The sequence below is a fragment of the Maniola hyperantus genome, chromosome 4 (assembly GCF_902806685.2).
Source record: "Maniola hyperantus chromosome 4, iAphHyp1.2, whole genome shotgun sequence".
In the NCBI taxonomy this organism is placed as follows: Eukaryota; Metazoa; Arthropoda; class Insecta; order Lepidoptera; family Nymphalidae; genus Maniola; species Maniola hyperantus.
In genome coordinates, this window is record NC_048539.1 from 1,374,476 (window position 1) to 1,392,597 (window position 18,122).

Consider the following 18,122-nt stretch of genomic DNA (forward strand, 5'->3'; position numbering starts at 1 on the left):
CTTAGGTATATATTACAGCTAGCTGATGCTCGCAACTTTATCCGTGATTGAAGGACAAACCAATAAACAAACACACTTTCTCATTTATAATATGGGTAGTGATACCCTATTTCATACCTCATCTTTTCACCCATAAAGTTGGTAAAATTTTCCCCTGTTTCGGAAACACAAGGTTACAAACTCGACAACCGGTAGGGATGGGGATAAGAACGGAGGCCCTTTTGGTATCTTTTGTTAAATGTCCTGAAACTTTTAATGGGAGAACCCATATTATAAATGCGAAAGTGTGTTGTTTTGTTAGTTTAATAGTATATTGGTTTGGCCTTTAATCATGCCGCAACGGAAGAAGTGATTGACCTGGTTTTTTACATGGATATAGTTGAAGACATGGGGAGTGACATAAGCTACTTTTCACCCTAAAAATTAAAGAGTTTCCACGGGGTTTTTGAAAATAAAACCCATGAGCATGAAGTCGCGAGAAGCCTTTTATATTTTAAAAGCTGATGCCCGCGAATTCATCCGTGATTGTAGGACAAACGAATAAACAAACACACTTTCGCAATTTTTTTAATATTATGTGTTGTGATATCCAATTTCATATCTCATTCATAAAGTGGGTAAAATTTTCCTCTGTTTCGGAAATACAAGGTTACAAACTCGGGAACCGGTAGGGATGGGGATAAGGACGGAGGATATGTAACCCCTTTTGGTATCTTTTGATAAATGTCCCGAAACTTTTAATGGGAGAAGTTTCGATTACGGCTTTTTTTGTACGATTTCATCACAAAAGAGTTGTTTAATTTATTGCGTAATACTATGTTTTTATTTTATTTGTTTTATTATATGATGGAGACAGCCCAATTTTTATTCTAGAAAATCAAAGAGTCCCCACGGGATTTTTAAAAACCTAAATCTACGCAGTGAAGTTGCGGGCACTTTATCACTTATTTATTTCCTAACTATTCCCGAACAGGTGACAGAATATAAAGTCTGTTCACTTAAATAGTGTCGGAAATGGCCCGAAACAAAGGCGACTGTAATTAAGCGATCAGACTTTATAATAGTATAAGTCTCGCAAATTGCTAATGCGCGTGGCTGCCATTTTAGTGACGTCAGCACCAGACTGAAGTTTCAAGCTGATAGTATATCTTTGTTTCAGCCGACGTCAAAATTACGTCACTTCGATGTTAATGAGACATGGTTCCAGCTCAATAGCAATTTGCGGGACTCATACCTACTATACGATCAGTTCTCGAATCTGAGAGCTTTTAGGACGCATTTGCATCAGAGAAGTTACCTCAAAGTCTTAGACTGAATACATTAATCTAAGTCTACAGGTTATCCTCACAGTGGGGTGTAATCCCAAACAAGCGAATACAGGTCCCCTTTTCGAATTTCCATATTCAGAACACACGTAGGTTAAACCAAAACATAGTAATCAGTATGCTTAGTACGAGATTTTATGTCTCACCAACGTTGATAGTATTCGAGTGTCAAATCACTTCCGCGTTATAGTAAACTGGATCTTAAATGCCTTGTTTTAAGGCTCAAGAAATGTGGTGCTGGAGGCGGATGCTACGAATTCCGTGGACTGCCAAGCGCACAAACGTGTCTATCCTTTCGCAACTCGGAATCACTGCTCGACTCTCCATATGTTACCAACGATTGCTCTCATATTTCGGCCACATCGTACGGCGGGGGGACGACAGCTTAGAAAAGCTCATAGTGACATGCAACACTGAGGGCAAAAGACCGAGAGGCCGTTTACCAACTAGGTGGTCCGACCAGCTAAAGGAGTCCAGCAGGTGTGGATTTGATCACATTGTGAAAATGGCTACCGACAGAAGAAGATAGAAACAGTTAATCCATTCGAGGCCAGTTTGCCAGGACCACGATCTTCATTAATGAAGGAACGACCGGAGAGAGAGAAAGGCTCAAGTTTGTCTACACATCTACAGCCAGTGCTCCAAGCGGAAACGTTGCAAAATTAAAATCAGAGGCATTGAATTTTTGACTTAAATTCAAGGCTCTTTAGGTTCATTTTACTTTGACGTTATTGTGTTTCGAATCTTGAATTCTAGCAACGTTGGTGAAACGTAAAATCTTATACTAAGCGTACTGGACATGTTGTGTCGAAGCGCTCGATATTTGTGTGCAACATGTGCCACCATGTTGCATATAGTCGAATGGCTACCGGTGAAATTCACTCGTATTAACTATACAGGGTGTAACCAGAACGCTGGCAAAAACGAAGACAGCTGATACAACTGATGATTACTAATATGATACCATAAAAAAATATCATAGTTTTGTAAAAGCTTACGCAAATAAAACATCCAACTGACGCTAAAGGTCAATGTGCGTTACGTAAGTAGAACACTCGGAATGAATGCCGCGTCGTAGGCCGGGCATTGACCCGAGTTTTGCACGCTATACATTGCGGGCTTGAAAAATACTAAATGATCTATTATCTACTACTAGATACTAGCATCAGTTTTCTCCTCCAAATGTAATAATAAATGGGTAGGTATCTTCAAGTCAAGTGTAAATAGGCATATCCTAGGCAAGCGCGCTCCATCTTGTGCTGCAAGCTGCATCATCACTTGCCACCAGGTATGATTGTGTGGTGATAATTGCAGCCAAGCGCTAGTCTATAAATATAAAAAAACACCGATGCCGGAAGGGCATTGATAAAGGTACCTACATCATCATCATCATCATCATCATCAGCAACCGCTAGACGTCCACTGCTGGACATAGGTCTTCTACAACCACAGTCTTGCGCTGGCTGAATCCAGCGGCTCCCTGCGACTCGCCTGATGTCACCCGACCACTTAGTGGCGGGTCTTCCAACGCTACAATTTCCGGTGCGAGGTCGCCATTCCAGCACCTTGGGACCCCACCTACATAGTCGCAGGTATCATTTAGTAAAAATGCGTCACCTCAAGTACTAGGTATTTTATCTCTTAAATGAACCAGCGGTATCGTTAAATTTAACCGCTATATTAAAACAAGAAGTTCCGAAGCTGTTTAAAAGCTATTGTTATGGTGATTGCACGCCGAGATTATACAGCCGCTGTACCGCCGACCTCATCGCAGTCTAACACGACTTTATATTACAAAGATTTTATCTCGGTGTCTTTTATGTAAAATGGCTAACAGGTATACCGGCCATGTGCGAGTCAGGCTCGCGAGGGTTCCGTACTATAGTCGTATTTTTTCGACATTTTGCACAATAAATCAAAAACTATGATTCATAAAATCTGTTTTGAAATTAGATGCCCCACATGATATAGTTATCTTACTTTGATAATTAAAAATTCAAAATACTAATTATTAGTTCATGACCACAATTTAGTTTTTTTGTGTGCTGTAACCCTAAATTTACGGTTTTCAGATTTTTCCCCTAATGTCTGCTATAAGACCTACCTACCTGCCAAATTTCATGATTCTAAGTCAACGGGAAGTAGTCTGTAGGTTTCTTGACAGACAGACCGACAGACAACAAAGGGTTCCGTTTTCTTTTTGAGGTACGGAACCCTAAAAAATCAAGAGAGAGGGTTTCTCTATACGAGTATTTCTCAGAATTTACAAAATGACAATTCGAGAATTTAATCAAGTATCATTGACTATGACTCCTTGGGGAAATCGGCAATCATGCGGTGTGATTTGGCTGACATGAATTTTCTTCTCCGAAGGGAAAATGTATTGATTGAACGATTTTCAGGAAATTGCCGTTTTGTAATGGGAAAACCCTAATGATTATAATGTTTTAACGATGTCCGTTACTCGATTATAATCTAAACCAGATACTTTCACAGAAAAACATCTGAAAATGGACTGCAATAGCCAAAGTAGCACAACTTTTCCGTTTGGCGAAAGACAGTAAACTATAAGGTGTAACCAGAACGCTAGCAAAAACTTTATGTTATTACTAGCTGATTCCTGCGACTTCGTCCGCGTGGATTTACGTTTTTTAAAATCCCGCGGGAACTTTTTGATTTTTGGGGATTGTTGTCGTTGCTTGGTACCTACAATATGAATTTACTATGAACACTTCCTGAATCTTGATAACCCAGGCGGGCAGTAACCCTGCAGCATCAGGATTAAGGAGTTGAATCCAGATTTTTTTATGTGACCACGACGTAAACTTTTTTTGTTGATTTAAAAAAAAATTTGCAAATCGGTCCAGAAACCTCGAAAAAATCGATGTAGAAAAAAGAACCACCTCCTTTTTGACAGTCGGTTAAAAACTGATGACCTTGAAATATTTACGGAAAAATCTTTAAAATATCCCCTTTCTAACAAAAAAAGAATGAATGAAATCGGACTACGCGTTAATGAATTACAACTCAGTATACATTTTAACTTTCGTCCCCTCTCCTACGGGAACCATGCTGAATTTCGGGATAAAAAGTATCCTATATTCTTCCTCATAGTATGACCTCAAATCGTACCAAGTTTCATTGGAATCCATTCAGTAGTTTCAGCGTGATGCGCGGCCGTGATACAGACAGACAGACAGACAGACAGACAAAAATGAAAAAAATTACAGTTTTGGGTTCAGTATCGATTATAGAGTGCCCTCGAAAAAAAATTTTCAAAATATCTTCAATGTACAGAATTTGACCTGTTACAGTTTTATTATAAGTATATATATATATAAGTATTTATTATTGATATTGCCGAAACACAATCCATTTGCCTCATACTTGTAGTTTTAGTGATTTAGTATTTTTCAAACCCGCAATGTATAGCGCACAAAACTCACCCACCTACGACGCGGCATTGATCCCGTGGCACCTAACTACGCAACGGTTGTTGACCTCTAGCGTCAGTCAGTTGTTTTATTTGCAATACATTGTGAACTTTTGATAAATACAAATTGTTTTTTAAATCTCATTTTTTGTGGTATCTTATCTTACCACTATCAGTGATCATCAATACTTCAGTGATTATCTGTCTTCGTTTTTGCTAGTGTTCTACACCCTGTATCTGTATATATAAAACTGGCTTGTGTTCGCGACTTCATCCGCGTTCACTACACAAGTTTCGAACTCCTATTTCAGCCCCTCGGTCGTTGAATTTTCAAAAATCGTTTATTAGCGGATGCCTACGTCATAATAGCTATCTGCATGCCAAATTTCAGCCCGATCCGTCTAATAGTTTGAGCTGTGCGTTGATAGATCAATCAGTCAGTCAGTCAGTCAGTCAGCCAGCCAGTCAGTCAGTCAGTCAGTCTGTCACCTCAACGCACAGCCTAAACCGCTGGTCCTAGAGACGTCATGAAAGTAGGGAGTGTTTTTTGTAAAGAATACGTATCCACTAAGAAAGGATTTTTCGAAATTCCACACCTAGATGGGTTAAATGTGGGTTTAAAAATAATGTGCTATGTAAATAAGCTAGTAAATAATATAAAAATTAATGTTCATACAAAAGTATGACTACGAAGTAATGCTAGGTAGAATTTGACAAGGAATTATCACACAAACAAATCCCACCTTTCTGTCACATAAATTAATCCCGACACGAGTAAATTACCTACGTGCGAGTAACAAATGTGACTCATAACTTTACTCTGTCCTTGAATATGTGCAAACGGGATAAGGAAGTGATTTATATTTGGGTATTATAAGCTCAGCCCAAGAACAATCAGTGTGACAAAACTTTTTCGTAGCTTTTTCATCGATAGAAATGGTAAAAGAGAGATATTATGTCACACGGTTATATGTCACATAGTAGTGTGTGTACTCTAGTTCTCCTACGGATCTCCTAATTTCTGATTAGATCACGTAGAGAAACTCCAAGCATAGCTCTCTCGTTCGCCCGCTGTGTGACTCTGGTCTCTGAGCTTTTTTACGAGGCCCATAGTTAGCGACCATGTCTCGGATCCATATGTCATCACTAAGTTAGTTATCGTGAATTATATAATTAAATTCGATCCATAATTTAATAAAAATGAGGTAGGTACCTATACAAATAAAAATATTACACTTATGTTATTATTGTACTACATAAAACGTAAAGATAAAATTACGCTTAGGTACCTACTTACTAAATTACCAACGCAGGAAAATACTGAAATAATTTTCAGCTGTAGAAGAACTAATTAGGCGATCCTTAGAACGTACCTAATTAGCTTGGCCTTTTTTTAAAGACTTTTCATCTCAGAAAATATAAAAATACAAAAAGCAAACCCTCTAAGCCTTTATAATAGCTATTTCTTGTTATTTCTTATAACGAGTTTATGTTACAACAAAGACTCCCTACGGGATGGTATTCCATCCAATTATTATTATTTATTTACCAAAAGCCGATTACATAATATTTTAAGCCTAAGCCTCAATAGCTCAATCATGATGATGATTACAATTAAGCCTAAGCCTCAATAGCTCAAGCGGTAGAGGAGTGCACTGAAAACCGAAAGGTCGATTCTTTCCGACCGGAGGTCTGATTGGTCAACTATACACATCTCCGCTCCGCTCTGCTTCAGTGGACAGGCACCCTTAGGGTTCCATACCCGATGGGTGTCAACAGGAACCTAATACTAAGCCTTTGCTGTCCGTTCGTCCGTATTTAAGAGCCTCAATAGCTCAACCGGTAAAGGAGTGGACTGAAAACCGAAAGGTCGACGGTTCAAACCTCGCCCGTTGCACTATTGTCGTACCTACTCCTAGCACAAGCCTGACGCTTAGTTGGAGAGGAAAGGGGAATATTAGTCATTCAACATGGCTCATATTCTTTAAAAAAAATACAATGGAATTTTTCTTGCTTATAAAATACGTCCTAGAATAGAATAGAATATGTTTTTATTCTGCATGCCAAATTTCAGCCCGATCCATCCAATACCTACATTTAAATGACTAAAACACTAATCAATGATGCCTGATGCGCAGTAATGGGCGTCTGGTTATACAGGTCTTGGGTTCAATTCCCTGCGAGGGCGATTTGACACCAAAAGCTTAAGCATATCGCTTCGATGCTGCATAGAAAATTATTGTGAATATCACATGTTTAAACTGTTATACCCCTTGCAAATTAATCCAAGTCCATTATAACCTGTATCGCCACTTACCACTCAGTGAAATCGCAGTCCACGGCTAACTAGCTGTCATCGAATAAAAAAAATGGTATAGGTATCAATCGGTTCGCCTAAAGCTAAACGCTTTTCATATCTTCAGAATTGCAGAGACTTTTCTATGTAGAAGTAGTCGAAATTCTAATTTTGTAGGCTTAGTACAGTTTGCCCATCTCGATAACTTTCGAGTCATGTCGACGTATCTGACACTCAACGGTCGACGGCTGGACTAAGATGTCTTGTAGGAATTTCCAGACGCCAATTATTTCGAATATCAAAACACTACAATGAAAAGAAAAATTATCTGAATCTCGAAATAATTTTAAATACATATCAAAAGTAAGGTTGCCTGGAAGAGATCGCTTTAGCGATAAGGCCGCCTTTGCATGCTACGGCTATTAAATTAAGATCCTTGTATGTTTTTACTATGTTTACTTGTGTTGGTGTTGTGTGCAATAAAGTATAAATAATAATAATAATAAAAATTGTGGACCGGCAGGAATCGAACCCGCGTCTCCTGGGATCGCACCCGATATCACACATTTCGTCACTGGCAGCAAGCGAGCCGTAGCTTAGTGGTCAGAGCGTCGGGTGCGATCCCAGGAGACGCGGGTTCGATTCCTGCCGGTCCATAATTTTTGGTATGTATTTAAAATTATTTAGAAACCTTTAAGTGTAGGTAAAACACTATAAAAATTATAAAATATCTGAATCTTATTTAGTTTAATGTTTGAATTCGCTCATATTATATTTACCGTCAGTGCTCAAAGCGGAAACATCGAAAAACGAAAAACATAGGATTACTCCATTTTACTTTACAGTATTTCGATGGTCTACGTTCTATTATTACCAATGGTATGCAAAATCGTACTAAGGATTTTGATGTATTGAGATGTATTCGAACAGCGTACGGGTGAAATTTTGCGCCCGATGAAATTATAGTCCCCCAGTTCGGCCCGGTGGGAAATGATCAAATCTGGGTATCTTCGACGATGAAATAGCTTTATACTGAGGCCACATGTTTGTACCTCAGGCTGTAGATTACCCGGTTTCCTGCATGAGCGACGAATACTACGCGACGCGACACGACACGACGCGACCGGAGTTATATGGCAGTGTGCGTCTCGCCGCAGACTGCCATATAGGCCGCAAGCAAGGCATGCCGTTGAGTTGATCGCGTTCGTCGCGTTCGCAGCGTCGCGTCGCGTAGTATTCGTCGCTCACGCAGGACACCGCGTTAGGTAAGTACTGTACCCGTAGTACAAGATTTTACGTCTCACCAAACCAAACCAAATTCGAGAGTCGAAATACTTCCGCGTTACAGTAAACTGGATCTTAAATGCCTTGTTTTAAAGCTCAAGTTTGTCTACACTTCTACAGCCAGCGCTCCAAGCGGAAACATTGCGATATTAAAATCAGTGGCATTGAATATTTGACTTCAATTCAAGGCTGTTTAGGTCCATTTTACTGTAACGCGGAAGTATTTCGACTCTCGAATTTGGTTTCGTTTGGTGAGACGTAAAATCTTGTACTACGGGTACTGAGGCCACATGTTTGTACCTCAGGCTGTAGATTACCCGGTTTCCTGCATGAGCGACGAATACTACGCGACGCGACACGACACGACGCGACCGGAGTTATATGGCAGTGTGCGTCTCGCCGCAGACTGCCATATAGGCCGCAAGCAAGGCATGCCGTTGAGTTGATCGCGTTCGTCGCGTTCGCAGCGTCGCGTCGCGTAGTATTCGTCGCTCACGCAGGACACCGCGTTAGGTAAGTACTGTACCCGTAGTACAAGATTTTACGTCTCACCAAACCAAACCAAATTCGAGAGTCGAAATACTTCCGCGTTACAGTAAACTGGATCTTAAATGCCTTGTTTTAAAGCTCAAGTTTGTCTACACTTCTACAGCCAGCGCTCCAAGCGGAAACATTGCGATATTAAAATCAGTGGCATTGAATATTTGACTTCAATTCAAGGCTGTTTAGGTCCATTTTACTGTAACGCGGAAGTATTTCGACTCTCGAATTTGGTTTCGTTTGGTGAGACGTAAAATCTTGTACTACGGGTACTGAGGCCACATGTTTGTACCTCAGGCTGTAGATTACCCGGTTTCCTGCATGAGCGACGAATACTACGCGACGCGACACGACACGACGCGACCGGAGTTATATGGCAGTGTGCGTCTCGCCGCAGACTGCCATATAGGCCGCAAGCAAGGCATGCCGTTGAGTTGATCGCGTTCGTCGCGTTCGCAGCGTCGTCGCGTCGCGTAGTATTCGTCGCTCACGCAGGACACCGCGTTAGGTAAGTACTGGTAAGTTTTGAAAACTTCTCTCTTCCTTGGTGTCGCCGATAGTTTGAGTGGAATCTTGACCTTTCCTTTTTAACCGACTTCAAAAAAAGGAGGAGGTTCTCAATTCGTCGGAATCGCCTGGACCGATTTTGAAAATTCTTTTTTTGTTTGAAAGGGTATACTTTAAAGTTGGTCCCATTTAAATTTGGTGAAGATCTGATGAACATCTTCGAAGATAGATACTGGAACTCCTCAACGGATAAGAGTAAATTGCTCGCGATCAGTGTAATAGCTTAGTAAACAGTAGATTTTTAACCAGTCATAGCATAATTCCATGGGGCCACTAAAAATTGTGAAATAAATTTTTTTTACAAAAAAAATAAAAACCGACTTCGATACACAAACACTAAAAATTGAAAAATAATTTAATTTATTACCGAATATATTATGTATACAAGAGTTAATATAGTTCCATAATAATATTTTTGGGGTCGGTGCCAATGAGGTGCCATTGTGGAGTCTCATAAAAATATGAAGTCTAGACGATTCGCGCAGCTAAAGCTAATTGGCACCGGCACCAAAAAGTATTATTATGGAACTATATTAACTCTTGTATACATAATATATTCGGTAATAAATTAAATTATTTTTCAATTTTTAGTGTTTGTGTATCGAAGTCGGTTTTTATTTTTTTTGTATTTTGTGTATAGAAAATTGATGTGTGTAATGGTACACTACATTCCAGGCCTGAAATAAAGCGATTACTGGCCGAGTATTATTGGAAGGCCGAGGCGAAGCCGAGAACTTCTAAAGTAATTTTGAAAGGAAAACTCCTCCTTTTAAACTAAACGAGGTTGGTAAATGCTAATTTCGGCCGAGAATTGTATAGTACTTTTCTTCCAATTGCGAGGAAAAAATAATTTAATAGAAGAAACAAAGTTTTAATTCATATGAAAATGTATATTGGAAAATTCGTGTCCAAACAACGCGCATATTTCATATTCCGTTTGTTTAGTTACACAACATTGTCCCACTGGAAATTAATTATTTAAGTAAGGAAGGTCTGTTAAGAAGAGTTTATTCGGAGTGCGCTCCATACAAACATAGTTTGGCTCTCATTTGAATACTAACCAATCAAACTCAAGGAAATTGTGTAGGTACGTTAAAACGTAAGCTTCTAAAGAAGCTGATATTTTGTGTCTGTTAATTTCAGATTTCCATGAGCGTACAATATCAAATAATGTAGTAATCACCCGTAGGAGGGTGATTAACTACATTATTATTTTGATATTGGCCCCGATTTTCTAGTCTCTCTCTAAACTAAATTTAGAGTATCTGCATCCTTTTCTTTTTACTAATGCTAAAAAGGAACGGAACATGACTTTCACATTTAAAGACTCTAAATTTTAGTGCACAATACAAATTTAAACAGTAGGTTCGCGAGTGCGTGCTAAAACCACGGGTTTTACCATCTAAAAATAATTTAGAAATGTCAAACTGCTTCTGTCCTTTTCATATGACAATAGTAAGAAGAGGGTGCGAATACTCTAAAATTAGGTTGTGCTTAGAATCGGTGCCACTGTATGAAGAAAGCATCGAACTGGGACCTCTTACAGCGATCTCGCACTTATCCAATCCGAATCCGTGAAAATACTGATATAAAAATATCTACGACATTTTTATAACGTGAATATTTAAATCAATGAAATTACATTTGTATGGGGCGAGTGACGGAGCGTCCTCTGTTAATTAATTTACGAACTGAGAACTATGTAGATATGACACGGACAAACTTAGTTCCGTTCCAATTATACAACTATAACTACCCTCATCTGCATTACTTACAATTGAATAATTTATTGCTAGCAATAAACTGGTACTATATTTTGAATTATAGTCACCACTGGTGTAGCTGCTAGTTAGTGAATTAATTCGAATTTATATTGAAATTATTTTGACGACCTCCCTGGCGCAGTGGTGAGCGCTGTGGTCTTATTAGTGGGAGGTCCCGGGTTCGATTCCTGGCAGGGGTATGAAATTTTATAATTTCTAAATTTCTGGTCTGGTCTGGTGGGAGGCTTCGGCCGTGGCTAGTTACCACCCTACCGGCAAAGCCGTGCCGCCAAGCGATTTAGCGTTCCGGTACGATGCCGTGTAGAAACCAAAGGGGTATGGGTTTAATAAAAACTGCCATACCCCTTCCAGGTTAGCCCGCTATCATCTTAGACTGCATCATCACTTACCATCAGGTGAGATTGCAGTCAAGGGCTAACTTGTATCTGAATAAAAAAAAAAACTTAAGGTTAGACCACAGAAAGTAAAATGTCCGCAGAAGTTCTACATTTTTATTACGTAGATTTACGTGCGCCTAATACCAAAAGGTACAACGAAATGAAGGTGATGGATTGGATGGTTCTTCATGGATGGAAGTATTTTTATGCCTATTACAAACTTAATGCCACGACTGCAAAACAACATGCGACTTTTTTTCTTGAAATAGAAGATTTTTACTATTAAATGGCACATATATCTCTGTACATTCTGGGACACGCGTCCATACAATTTTTGTCCATCTCCATCTTTTATCACGTTACAATTTGGAGTACTTACACCTATTTCATTGACCCTGGTTAGAAAATTAAAGTATGCTTCGAGCAATCTGGAGTAACATCATCAAGATCTGATTACCACCACCTATTGACAGCTCGTCTGATCTGTTCTCCAATGATTGTATTGATTTCATTCTGAAATAAAAATTCTAAATATACCGGTTGTAATCAGAACGCTAGCAAAACCTTAGCGTTATTGTTATACTACCTAAACACAATCCAATACCAATAATTATTTGCCTCATTTTGTAGTTTTAGTGATTTAGTATTTTTATTGTTTTATTTGCTAATCTATATCGTGAAATTTTACAAAATTTAGATATATTTTTTTCGCGTTTATTTTTATGGTAGCACATCAGTAATCATCAGTACTATCACCTGTCTTTGTTTTCGTTCTGGTTACACCCTGTATAAAAACAAAAGTTCTCATCAACACCCTGTTTAAACTCTTGAATCTAGGAATTCGGCACAGCTTTTCTAGGTCCTTTTATATTGTAGACAAGGAATAAGGTCGTATTTTTTGAAATTGCAACGGGATAGGGAATAAATAGGATTTTTATTTCCTCTAAGCAAAAACTAATAAAAAAACCGGTCAAATGTGAGTCAGGCTCGCGCAACGAGGGTTCCGTACTACAGTCGTATTTTTTCAACATTTTGCACGATAATTAAAAAACTATGATGCATAAAAATAAATAAAAATCTGTTTTAGAATGCGCAGATGAAGCCCTTTCATATGACACCCCATTTGATATAGTTATCTTACAGACAGATAGACAGACAGACATACAGACAACAAAGTGGTCCTATAAGGGTTCCGTTTTACCTTTTGAGGTACGGAACCCTAAAAATAGCTCAAGTTGATCACTCTTACCTTATAAGTCTCAAGTAGATTAGGAATTTCATTATTGAAGATGTTGTTTATCCAGCACGAGTAATCTTGGCCTGATTCGAGTACAGTCCAGCCCGCCTAAAAAATACATGAGACATTACAATTACTAATGTAATTAATTACATTATAATTAATTTTCTACACAGTCAACAAAACCGTTAAAACACATAAATATAAAAATAGTTCAATGTATAAATTTATTCCTAATCTGTTTATGTAAAGACTAGCTGATCCCCGCGGCTTCGCCCGCGTGGAGTTAGGTTTAAAGATCCCGTATAGCCTATGTCACTCAGGAATAATGTAGCTTTCTACTGGTGAAAGAATTTTTAAAATCGGTCCAGTAGTTCCAAAGATTACCCCCTACAAACAAACTTAACGACATTACCTCTTTATATAATAGTATATATTATATAGATAAATGTTATAATAATTACGATAATGATGAAAAAACCGGCCAAGTTCGAGTCAGACTCGCGCATCGAGGGTTCCGTGCAACAGTCGTATTTTTTTCGTCATTTTGCACGATAAGTCATAAACTGTTGTGCATAAAAATCTGTTTTAGAATCTACAGGTAAAGCCCTTTCATAATAATGATAGATAATTTTCATAAAGTTGAAAATACAAATTATTTGTTCGTGAAGACCTACCAACTTGCCAAATTTTATGATTCTAGATCAACGGCAAGTACCCTATAGGTACCGTTCTTAACAGACACGACAGACAAATGGCCTAGACGGACAGATAGACAAAGAGACAAAGTGGTCCTATAAGGTTTCCTTTTTTCTTTAGAGGTACGGAACATAAAGCTTAAAAAAGCGGCGTGTAGGTATATTGTATGTACACGGAAAGAAGTAAAACTTAAAAAATATATATTATGTCCACCAAAATAAAATTAATGAAAAAAAATTTACATCGATTCGCTCAATGCTGAAATTCGGATTGATATTGACGATGGTAACAGAACCCCCATACAGTCTCAGAAGAGCATCACCGGCGATACGGATGTTATCAAAGATGAGACTGAAATATAATAAAGAAAGCAAATATAATATAAAAAAATCAACGATTGGATAAGATTTCATCAAGGATAAGATTTGATCAAGTCAAGAATGAATATAGGCATCTCATCTCCTAGGAAGCGTGCTCTATCTTAGGCTACATCATCACTTGTCAGCAGTTCTGATAGCAGCCAAGCGCTAGGCTGTAATGTAAAAAAAAAGTGCCAAGTGCGAGTAAGGCTCGCGCAATGAGGGTTCCGTACTACAGTCGTATTTTTTCGACATTTTGCACGATAATTCAAAAATTATGATGCATAAAAATAAATAAAAATCTGTTTTAGAATGTACAGGTGAAGACCTTTCATATGATACCCCACTTGATATAGTCACTCACTTCGAAAGTTGAAAATACTAATTATTAGTTCATGACCACAATTTAATTTTTTTTGTGTGATCTCACCCTAAATTCACGGTTTTCAGATTTTTCCCCAAATGTTAGCTATAAGATCTACCTACCTGCCAAATTTCATGATTCTAGGTCAACGCAAAGTACCCTGTAGGTTTCTTGACAGACAGACGGACAGACAGACAGACAGACAGACAGAAACAAAGTGATCCTATAAGGGTTCCGTTTTTCATTTTGAGGTACGGAACCCTAAAAATAGCAAAAAAAATAGCATAAGAAACGCAAATTAGTAAATCATAAAGTTAAAAAAATTTCAAATTTTTCAAATAGCCTTTTCATTATAGTTTACATAAATAATATAATCGCTAGGTTTACTATGATCATTCGTAGTTTAAGAAAACAAGATAAATAGTAAAAAAATTATAATTTTACTAGCTGATGCCCGCGACTTTGTCCGCGTGGAATTAGGTTTTTCAAAAATCCCGTGGGAACTCTTTGATTTTCCGGGATAAAAAGTAGCTTATGTCACTCTCCAGGTCTTAATATTATACACATGCAAAAAATCACGTCAATCCGTTGCACCGTTGCGACGTGATTGAAGGACAAACCAACAAACAAACACACTTTCGCATTTATTATAAGGGTACTGATAAAAAGAAGAAATACTGACCTCCCATTTATTTCAAGGTCAGCTTTTAAACCTCCATAGACTGCTTTTATTCTAGAGTTACCTGAGGAATAGAAATTACAGAGTTCTTGATAGATTATGTAAAAACGGACAAAACAAAATTTGTTTTGTCTTACTTTAAAAGTTGAAAATACTAATTATTTGTTAAGGAACACATTTTTTTTTGTGATGTGACGACAAATTCACGGTTTTCGGATTTATTCCTTTCCATGTGCTATATAAGACCTACCTACCTTTCATGATTCTAGGTCAACGGGAAGTACCCATAGATTTCTTGACAGATAGACAACAAAGTGATCCTAGGGTTGCGTTTTTCCTTTTGAGGTACGGAACCACAAAAAAATTGGACTTGTCAAATCATAACTTACCTATTTGAAACCAGATCTTCGGGATTACCAAGTCGATATCGAGTCTGCCCAAAATTATATTATAGTAAAGATTGTCTATATTAATGTCGCTGATACCTTTGAATCGTAAATCTTCGATTAATCCTACGATTTCAAGCAATCTAAAAATAGCACAAAAGTATTAGAATAATAATTTAAAACATGAAAATTATTAAGTAATTAAATATCACAAAAAAAAAAGAAAATGTTTTTATTCAATTAAACTTTTTCAAGTATTTTTGAATCGTCAGCTGCATCTACCACTTGCTTTAACGGTGAAGAAAAACATCGTGAGGAAACCTGCATGCCTGAGAGTTCCCCATAATGTTCTCAAAGGTGTGTGAAATTTGCTAATCTGCACTTGGCCAGCGTGGTAGACTATGGCCATAACCTTCTCAATCTAAGAGGAGACCCTTGCTCTTTAGTTAACTAGGTATGGATTGATCATGTTGATAAATACAAATTCATAATATTAGTAGGCTACTTTTTATCCCGGAAAATCAAAGAATTCCCACGTGATGTTTAAAAACCTGATACCACGCGGACGAAGTCGTGGGCATCGGCTAGTTCTAAGTAAATAAATAAATATTCTACACTTTCTTAGTGCGATGTATGTACTATGGCCTAAACCTGAGAGGAGACTCGTGCTCAGTAGTTAGCGGAGCCAAGTGCCCTGCACGTATTGTTGAGGGATTTCTCGGCGTCCAATAAAATAGTGAACTGTATTACACGTTACATTTTTATTATGAAAAAAGACACAGAATCGTCTGACGTGGTCACTTTTTAGTCGTGTATATATGAATGTTCAGAGCCTCAATAGCTCAATCGGTAAAGGAGTGGACTGAAAACCGAAAGGTCGACGGTTCAAACCCCGCCCGTTACACTATTTGTCGTACCTACACCTAGCACAAGCTTGACGCTTAGTTGGAGAGGAAAGTGGAATATTAGTCATTGAACATGGCTAAAATTCTTTAAAAAAAAAACCAGCTTCTATTTTACGAAAAATACGTGAAGTAATTAATGTACATGCATTTAAAGTGATTTCCATTATAAGTATAAATTGTTAAGGATAAACTTATATAATATTTAGTCGAGCGCCAAACCCTTCTCACTCTGAGAGGAGACCCGTGCTCTGTACTGAGTTGACTATGGGTAGATCGTGGTGATGATTTACAACTTTTCTTTAAAAAAAAATGTGAATGTGCGGCCGGATAACCGCGGCTATCCTAAACAGTAGTGAACCAGCGATGAGTTGCGATGATGGTGATGATGATGATGATTTCATGTTCTCTTACCCATCAAGAAGGGCATAATCCAATTCAATATCGGTTTCTACAGGATCCAATCCTTTTTTCTTGATCCATTGAGTTAAAGTCTCGATTGCATCTATGAGCCAATAGTCAACTATTCTGTTTTGGGCGGGAACTGTTAAAATAATAATTTTAAAAAATTCAGTCATGTGCGAGTCAGACTTGCAGACGGAGGATTCCGCACCAAGAAAAAACACTTTTAATTTATTTTTTTATTTTCATGGTGGCCTTTTTGAAATGTTTATTATAATATTTGTTGTTCTGTAAAAAATTCAGCTCTCTACCTAGAGGTACGGGGTCTATACTTATAACGATCTGCGAGATACAGTCCAGTGACAGACAGACGGACGGACCCGTTGGCATCTTGCAGCAAAAAAAAGATGACAGCCATACAAGCTGCTTTGAACGGTACTACGTATCTACTTTTGCAATCATTTCTTTTTATTAATAATAAATAATTTATTTATTTAGGAAGAATATGTACATTTTACAATAAGTTTAGGTGTAATCATAAACTTTAAATCATAAGTTTTTCCGTACACCAAGTTAAGTTACTTAAGTTTAGTTTAAACGAGACAGAGCTATATCTCTCACATAAATCTGTCTCGTTTCAACTCAATCTTAAGTAAAGATTAGCGACTCTGAGTACGGCGGCTAATGTTTTAATTTGTATTTTATTACTCACCAATTTCTGATTGTGGTAAGGCATTTATTCCAGCAATGGCCAGTAAGCAAGCTAAAACTAATGACTTCATTGTGAAGTTATTTGAGCTGAAATAATAAAACGTACTATAAGTCCCGGAAATTGCTATTGCGCTGGAACCATGTCTCGTTAACATCGAAATGACGTCATTTTGACATCAGCCGAAACAAAAATATAGCTTGAAACTTCAGTCTAGTGCTGACGTCACTAAAATGGCGGCCATGCGCATTAGCAATTTGCATGACTTATACCGTTAATCTTACACATTTGTGCATTGATGCTATAAATTTATGACTGTGATAGCGTGGTTAGGGTGGGTTGTTACGCTTATCATTCTATTTTTTGTTGTTCTAGATCTAAAACTAAGCCATACATCGATTTATCCCTTTATTATTTATGCCCTAAAACAATTAATATACTAAAATTGTGTAGGTATGACTCAAAATTTATGCCCCTTGAAAATCCTCTATTTTAAGGCAAATTTTGAAGAAAATTCGTGTGTGAATAAACTGTATAAGAAACTGGAAAATTGGAAAATTAACAACTTCATATCACACTTTAATTATTAATTATTTCAGTTGTCTTTAGTTTGTGTAAAAAAACATGTTTTCTTTTCCCAAAAAATAGGCGTAATTTTAAACGTCTCACAATAAGACATCACAGAAAACATTGTGAGGGAATCTGCTTGCCTGAGAGTTCTCCATAATGTTCTCGAAGATGTGTGAAGTCTGCCAATCCGCACTTGGCCAGCGTTGTGT

General features: G+C 37.8%; 1 protein-coding gene across 1 annotated transcript; it reads right to left on the bottom strand.

The window, feature by feature from the left end:
• Positions 1-12,059: 12,059 nt before the first annotated feature.
• Positions 12,060-17,416, bottom strand: LOC138404789 (uncharacterized). Its single transcript, XM_069509835.1, has 7 exons — positions 17,347-17,416; positions 16,647-16,776; positions 15,334-15,473; positions 14,948-15,008; positions 13,785-13,893; positions 12,856-12,951; positions 12,060-12,119 (listed from the first exon to the last, which is right to left on the bottom strand). The coding sequence occupies exons 1-7, from the start codon at positions 17,414-17,416 to the stop codon at positions 12,060-12,062; spliced, it is 666 nt and encodes a 221-aa protein (XP_069365936.1).
• Between the last annotated feature and the right edge of the window lie 706 nt (positions 17,417-18,122).

Excerpts from the sequence above, each read along its gene's own strand:
- LOC138404789 (XM_069509835.1), bottom strand. The coding sequence starts at position 17,416 with ATGAAGTCATTAGTTTTAGCTTGCTTACTGGCCATTGCTGGAATAAAT. Across the intron at positions 12,952-13,784 it reads TCAGCATTGAGCGAATCGAT|GCGGGCTGGACTGTACTCGA; the intron begins GTAAATTTTTTT and ends TGTATTTTTTAG. Across the intron at positions 12,120-12,855 it reads ATCTACTTGAGACTTATAAG|AATGAAATCAATACAATCAT; the intron begins GTAAGAGTGATC and ends TTTTTATTTCAG.